The sequence below is a fragment of the Cotesia glomerata genome, linkage group LG3, assembly GCF_020080835.1.
Source record: "Cotesia glomerata isolate CgM1 linkage group LG3, MPM_Cglom_v2.3, whole genome shotgun sequence".
Classification (NCBI taxonomy): domain Eukaryota; kingdom Metazoa; phylum Arthropoda; class Insecta; order Hymenoptera; family Braconidae; genus Cotesia; species Cotesia glomerata.
In genome coordinates this window covers 30638456-30645597 of record NC_058160.1, presented here as the reverse complement: position 1 = coordinate 30645597, position 7142 = coordinate 30638456, and the positions used below count along the sequence as shown (strand labels likewise).

The 7142-nt window shown below is 30.7% G+C and overlaps 1 protein-coding gene across 3 annotated transcripts; it reads left to right on the top strand.

Annotated features, from left to right (window-relative positions):
• On the top strand, positions 1 to 6715 carry LOC123261827 (myotubularin-related protein 4; the record flags this gene model as incomplete). Of its 3 annotated transcripts, none has more annotated exon segments than XM_044723660.1 (13): positions 1 to 236; positions 738 to 835; positions 906 to 1227; positions 1314 to 1500; positions 2109 to 2888; positions 2967 to 3152; positions 3786 to 3950; positions 4066 to 4313; positions 4422 to 4664; positions 4855 to 5152; positions 5339 to 5446; positions 5553 to 5737; positions 5837 to 6715. In XM_044723660.1, coding segments are annotated over 11 exon segments (3114 nt in total). In that variant the 3' UTR covers positions 6243 to 6715.
• Between the last annotated feature and the right edge of the window lie 427 nt (positions 6716 to 7142).

Genomic DNA, 7142 nt, shown 5'->3' with positions numbered 1-7142 from the left:
AAAATGAAAAATTGTTTTAAGAAATGACGAGTTGGAAGTGTGTGTAAAGAGAATGGCCTCCGTCGTAGACCTTGTTTGAAGTTAAATACTACTACAACGATCACGTATTTTGAGTATTGTCAAAATAATATTAACAAAAAAGTTCAACTCCGTTTCACCGAGTCATCCAGGAGTAATAAATCTGTGGATTATTTTATTTAAATAATTCACTAAACAAGAAAATAATTTAACAAACGGTGTGTGTCTGCATGACGATTTAATAAGTAAATAATTATTGTAATGACAATGATCACGAGGATAAACAATTTGCGTGATCAATTTTCTTATTGATTAATAGTGTTATTTTTTTTTTTTTTTTTTTTTTTTTTTTTTTTTTTTTAATTACATACACATGTACGTAAAATAATTATTTAGAATATTATCTACTCGGTAAAATCATTAATTTGTTCTTGTGACGTACTTATTTAAGTAAACATTTAAGATTCTTTTGACATTTCGGTACAATCTGTTGTTTTCTTATGATAAATCAATTTTTTTTTTTTGCTGTCATTAGTGAGACAGTATTTTCTTTATTGATTGTACTAAATTATCGAAAGTAATAGCATATTTATAAAACTAATACTAATAAAATTATTTGTTTAGGTTATAAAAACAAAAATTGCAAAGTTATATTCAATATGGATTGTTTTTTGTTCTCAATATATTTAAACAAATTATATAAAAAATATTTGTTGTAGAGCTGTTAAAAGTGGAACTGGTGTGACCTTTCAAGATCGTGCTGTGGACGATTTAAAACATTCAGTGAAAGTATTTAAATAATACAATTAATTTTTAGGTATTTTTAAATGAAATATTTAAATATTAATGCAAATAATTAGTGAATAATATTAATAATATAATTTTAGATTGCCGTTAAATTATGGAGACATCAGAAGAACCATCAAGCCTGCAGTCAATTTGTCATATTCGAGCCTCAGAGCTGTTCCCAAAACACGCTCACTATGAAACAGACGATCCATCACTGAGTGTACCATTTACACCTTTGAGTGGTGAATATGTCGTGGCATTGGGAAGAACTGCCGATGGCACATTGGCTCTCTCTAATTACAGATTGTACTTACAATTGAGCCAAGCGTGCTACAATATACCGCTAGGTCTTATTGAACAGCTAGAAGTTAAAGAAATATTTTTTCTACACATAAGCTGTAAAGACGCACGCTCAGTGAGGTATTGACAATATCTCACCTCTTCATGCATATCAAATCATATTGAGTTTCATAATGTATTTTATAAAAATTACAATTATCTTTCAGCTGTGCATTCTCCACAAATGAACACTGCTTAGAGTGGTTCAAGCGATTACATAAAATAACTTATACAAAAAAAAATATTGAGGAGATATTTTGCTTCGCATTTTATGCTTGGTCGGTGGAAGAAGGCAGGGATTATCTTCGACTTGGAAAGGATAATAATTCATACATCGCGTCGTTTAATTCAGAAGTAAGATTTATCAGAATTTATTGTTAATAAATTATCTATATTATTAAAAGAATAACAAAAATTTTGTGGCCGGTGTATTTATATGATAAAATGGGTTTTTATGGTTAAATTTGGTATCATTAGAAAAATCTTGACTTGGAGTTGTGCCTTTTCAAGGTTCCATATCATTCTCACCAATAGTCAATTTATGATGATAAGTATTTAGGCTGCATTCGAAAATGGTCTATCTCTAGATACATTAATTATGTAATTAAGAAATGACCTTGTTTCTTGTAAACTATTGATATTTTTAAAAATATAAGCTCATCCCAATGTTACACTTGTCAAGAACTTTCATTCAAGTACCCACATCATTTTTTCATATATTTATATATATGTATATATGAAAAATATATGAAAATGCATGTGGGTACTCAAATGAAAGCTCTGGATGAGTGTAACATCGGGATGAGCTTATATTTTTAAAAACGTCAATATTTAAAATAGTACAGTGTAATTTAACAAAATTCATTATTTAATAAAGCAAAATTTTATTTATCTGTAGTTCACATAGTGACTGCCAGGTTGCTAGTAAATATTAAAATAATAATTTACATTAATGATTGCAGGTTGAAAGATTGAAATTTAATTTACATGGTACCTGGCGTATAACCCAAATAAACAAGGACTACCGAATGTGTCCTTCTTATCCACCAGAGTTGCTGGTACCAGCGTGCATTTCTGACGAGAAACTGGAACTAGTGGCTAAATTCAGGAGCTCGAGGCGGATTCCAGCGGTGATATGGCGCAACGTTAATAACGGTGCTGTGATAGCTCGCAGCAGTCAGCCAGAAGTTGGTTGGCTTGGCTGGCGAGAGCCCGAGGATGAAGCGCTGCTAAAAGCCTTGTCAGATGCCTGCTCGTACGACCGTGGCGAGTCCACGATGATGGACTCTCCACTGAGTTACCCGGAGTCTAACGAGTACACACCGACTAGTATTGTCAGTAGCACCAGTTCTAAAAAAGTTCTGATTGTTGACGCGAGATCTTATACAACAGCCGTCGCTAACAGAGCACGTGGTGGTGGCTGCGAGTGTCCAGAGTATTACCCCAATTGCGACATACAATTTATGAACCTTCCGAACATACACTCGATCAGGAAGAGCTTTCACGCAGTGAGACAGCTCTGCGCCTCGGATGCTGATCAGCCGAATTGGCTGAGCTTGTTGGAAGGAACTAGGTGGCTGCAACACATGTCTGGGCTGCTACGTGCTGCTGTTACTGTTGCCTCCGCGATTGAAAGAGATGGACGTCCTGTACTTGTTCACTGCAGTGATGGATGGGATAGGACACCTCAAATTGTTGCCCTCGCCCAAATATTATTAGATCCATATTATCGAACGATGGAAGTAAGTTTTATTAATTATTTATAGTACCTTTGACATTGAACACAAAGTTTATATATTAATAATATATATTTTCTTTAGGGTTTTCAAATACTTTGTGAGAGAGAATGGTTAGACTTTGGTCACAAATTTGCCGATCGCTGTGGTCAAATAGTCGGCTGCGAAGATCCTAACGAAAGATGTCCGGTATTTCTTCAGTGGCTTGACTGCGTCCATCAATTAATTAGACAGTTTCCTTGTAGTTTTCAAATGTCCTGTACATATATCGTACGTATGATTAATAATTTATATAAAATATTATTATTATTATTATTATTATATCGACGGTCTAATTAGCAATTGGTCTAACTCCTTATTTTTTAGAGGATGATTTTTTTTACATTTTGATGTAGCAATAGTCCAATTATAAATTATTTTAATGATTCAAACTAAAATATTATACCTCTATTAGATATTAATGATATTAAATGGTTTGTTAAGTGATAATAAATATTAAACTAATTGTTTTTTCGTACAAATGAAAGATTCTCTAAAATAGAATTAGACAATTTGCTAATTAGAACGTCGATATGTAAATTTAAGATAGGTGTTTTTAATTATTAAACAGATAGGTAGGTTTTTTTTTTTTTTTTTTTTTAAAGCTAAAAGACCCAGTTACTGACACTGGCCTAGTTGTTTGACACTTGCAATTTTATTCTAATTAAAAAAATAAAATGTTCTTAAAAAATCAATTATCTTAAAATTTATAATTCAAAAATTATATTCATTAGAGTTGATTTGTTTATTTTAATTAAAATAAAATTGCAAGTGTCAATAATTAGGCCAGTGTCAATAACTGGGTCTTTTACCTTATCTGCTTAATTGTTGTTATTATTATTATTATTAAATTTTAAATTACAGGTAAAACTTGCGCAGCATACGTATTCTCAACTTTTTGGTACATTTTTGTGTAATACCCGTCAAGAAAGATTACAATTACGGATAAAAGATCGTACATTTTCAGTATGGCGTTTTCTTAATTATAATTCTTATATAAACCATTTATATTCACCCTCGGAAAATCAGGCAAGTTATATTTTTAAGTAATATATCTTACATTACGCTCTTTATAATACTTTTTTTTTTTTTTTTTTTTCTGTATAATTTACGTGCTGAGAATAATAATAGATTATTGATTTAGGTATTATGGCCGAGTTGTAATGTACGTGACCTTAAACTCTGGTCTGAAGTGTACCTTGGTTCCATGGAAATGTCACCTAAACCTGACAAACAGCGAGTTTCTCTGATTGACATCGAAGGCACGGACAATGAGGAGCCGCAACATGGACAAATGACCAAAACACGTTCTTATGGTGATCTTGTTCACACACAAGACCACGTAGCATATCTTCACCGCAGACTGAGCGATCCTAGTATTTCTATTGAAAAGTAAACAACTTTTACTTTACTTTTTTTTTATTACTCGCTCTACTTTTCCCTCTATATGCTTAATCTCATTTTTTTTTTTTTTATTTTTATTTCATCAATTATAAATAGAAAATTTGATTCATTGAATCTGGATAATGTTTCGGATAAGACTGAAGGCGAAAGTACTGATGATGAAAAAATTCATAGCATTTGTGAGCGATCATTAGAGTGTGACGCTAAATTAAATAAACATAATGTTAATGAAACACCAAATGACGTCCCGGCAAATCCATCAGTCGACAGTTCAACAGATACTTTGATACCCAGCAATGAGCCGGGTCTTTTAGCTGCTTTGGACAGCAAAAAAGACGAGTAAGTATTTTATTTTTAATAAATAAAAATCAATTGATTAGATTAGATTATAAAATTTCTTTGATGTTTAATCTTTTATTTGTTTGAATTAATTTATTAAAAAATAAAAACAAAATTTATTGGGTTTTTATTGACAAAGTAGTATCTAAGCAGAGCAATTAAATTAATTTAATTAAATGACTAGTTTTAGCGGACAAGAGAATACATTATCGGTCGAAAACGGAGTTGGACCCTGGTTAGAAAGTAGCGCAGCGGCTATTGATAGAGCACCATGTACGTGCAATCGTGTGAACCAAGAAGATATAAGCGACGCTAGTGAAACAAGTATTCCTTTAAATTCAAGAACACCCAGTAGTATATGCCCTGCATCACCAACACATCAGGACATTATCCTTGATAATCCTGATAGTTTAGACGATGTTGACGGCCTTCCTGTTATTCATTGTGATGTACAATTGCGCATACAACAAATTATTGTTGAACACAAGGTGGTTACACACTATCAATATTTATTACTCCACTAGTATTATCATACTACTATTTTTTTTTTTTTTTTTTTATAATTTCGCTACATCATTTAATTAGTACCGTTATTTTTAATTTTTATTTATGATTAATGACATTATTGTTGACTCATAGATTAACTGTATAATTTTATTCTGCTTAATATGTAGGTAAGAGAAGAAGCCTTGAGGAAAGAATTACATACGACACGTTTAGCTCTTATTAAACAAGTTTGTAATAATCATAATAATACGGAAAATGATCGAGTTGATGATATTGTAAGTACATATTATTTTATTATTAAATAAAATATTTTACTATTTTATTTAATAATAAAATATGAATAAATAAATAAAAAAAATTTTAATTTTTTTAATTATTCAGGGATCCTTACCGGATTCAGTCGGCAGTGCGGGAGATCACGGTGAATCTCTGCCCTCAGATATGTCTTGGGAAGCCGTAGAAGAACTTGGACCAGCGCCAACTCTCTGGGTACCTGACCACGCTGTAAATCGATGCATGGGTTGTGATACTGAATTTTGGTTGGGTAGACGCAAACATCATTGCAGGTATTTTATTACACCTAAAAAAATGTATTATTTATTTTTAGTAATTTATAAATGACTGCTTTATACCTTAAAAGAATGATAATGTCTATTAAATCATAGGGGTTGCGGTAAAATATTTTGCGCGGATTGTTCGGAAAATTCGACCCCACTTCCAAGTGAACAGCTTTACACACCAGTACGGGTATGCAGCGAATGCTTTTCGCGGCTTCATCATCATCATCACCACAACGCTAATTCCTGTCAATGCAATACGTTGCGTCAGTCAACAACAACAACAACAACAACAACAACAACATCAGCAACGGCGGCTGCAAGTAAGCACCTGGACAGTAATTACTCTTCTGTAGATACAACACCCTCTAATTCCGAAATAACCTTTGTCGGTACAAAGTCCAAGCTCACTAATCATATTTCTAAGGATAACGGGTGTGCTGAGACGCTAGCAATAAATTACCAAAAAAATCAAACCACTAGTTCGGTAGCAAGTGGTCAGGTTGTCAATTAATGCAACACCGAAATTTTAGGTATTAATAATAATAATAATAATAATGATGATGATTATTTATTTGATTTTATTTGGATTCAAAATTAATATATTTAATTATTTATTATTGAAAAAAAATTTATATAATTAATATTATCAGTGAAAATTATAAATCATACCAAATTTTAATAAATTATTAGATAGAAATTAGATTAGATTCCACTCGACACATTCTACTCATTTATCATCATATTAATGTAAAATATAAGTCAACACACATACCTAGTTGCAGCTTGGGTACCCATAAACAAAAAGGATAAATAATTATGTATTAAGATCGTATTATCGGTCGAATATTTATTACTAGGCTAATAATGATAATGATATTTTTACGACAATGCATATATAGAATTGGTGTTTAATAGATAACATCGTAATCGTAATGAGAAAATAAATGTAGTTTTAGTACATACATACATATATATATTATATATATAAAATATTGATAAAAAAAAATAAATATTGTACATATGTATTTTGAATGGAATACTTGCATGTATCTATAAGAAAAAATTATAAAAAATGTGCAAAATGATACCCGTATGTATCGGTATATTTTCTTCTCTTGTCAAGCGGTGAAATCCAATATGTTTTGATGCATTTCAATCCATATTTAATATATATATATATATATATATATATATATATATATATATATATATATATATATATATATATATATATATATAGTTAGGCTGTGATGGATATCATTTTTGGGCACGTATTAATGACCGGATTTGTATAGTAATTTAATTAGTTTTATTATTAGTTTATTATTAATTATTGAAATAAAAAATAAATAATATTCATTAATGATTCAGTTTAAATATTGACTTAAAAGTTATTACTGGAAAAAAAAAA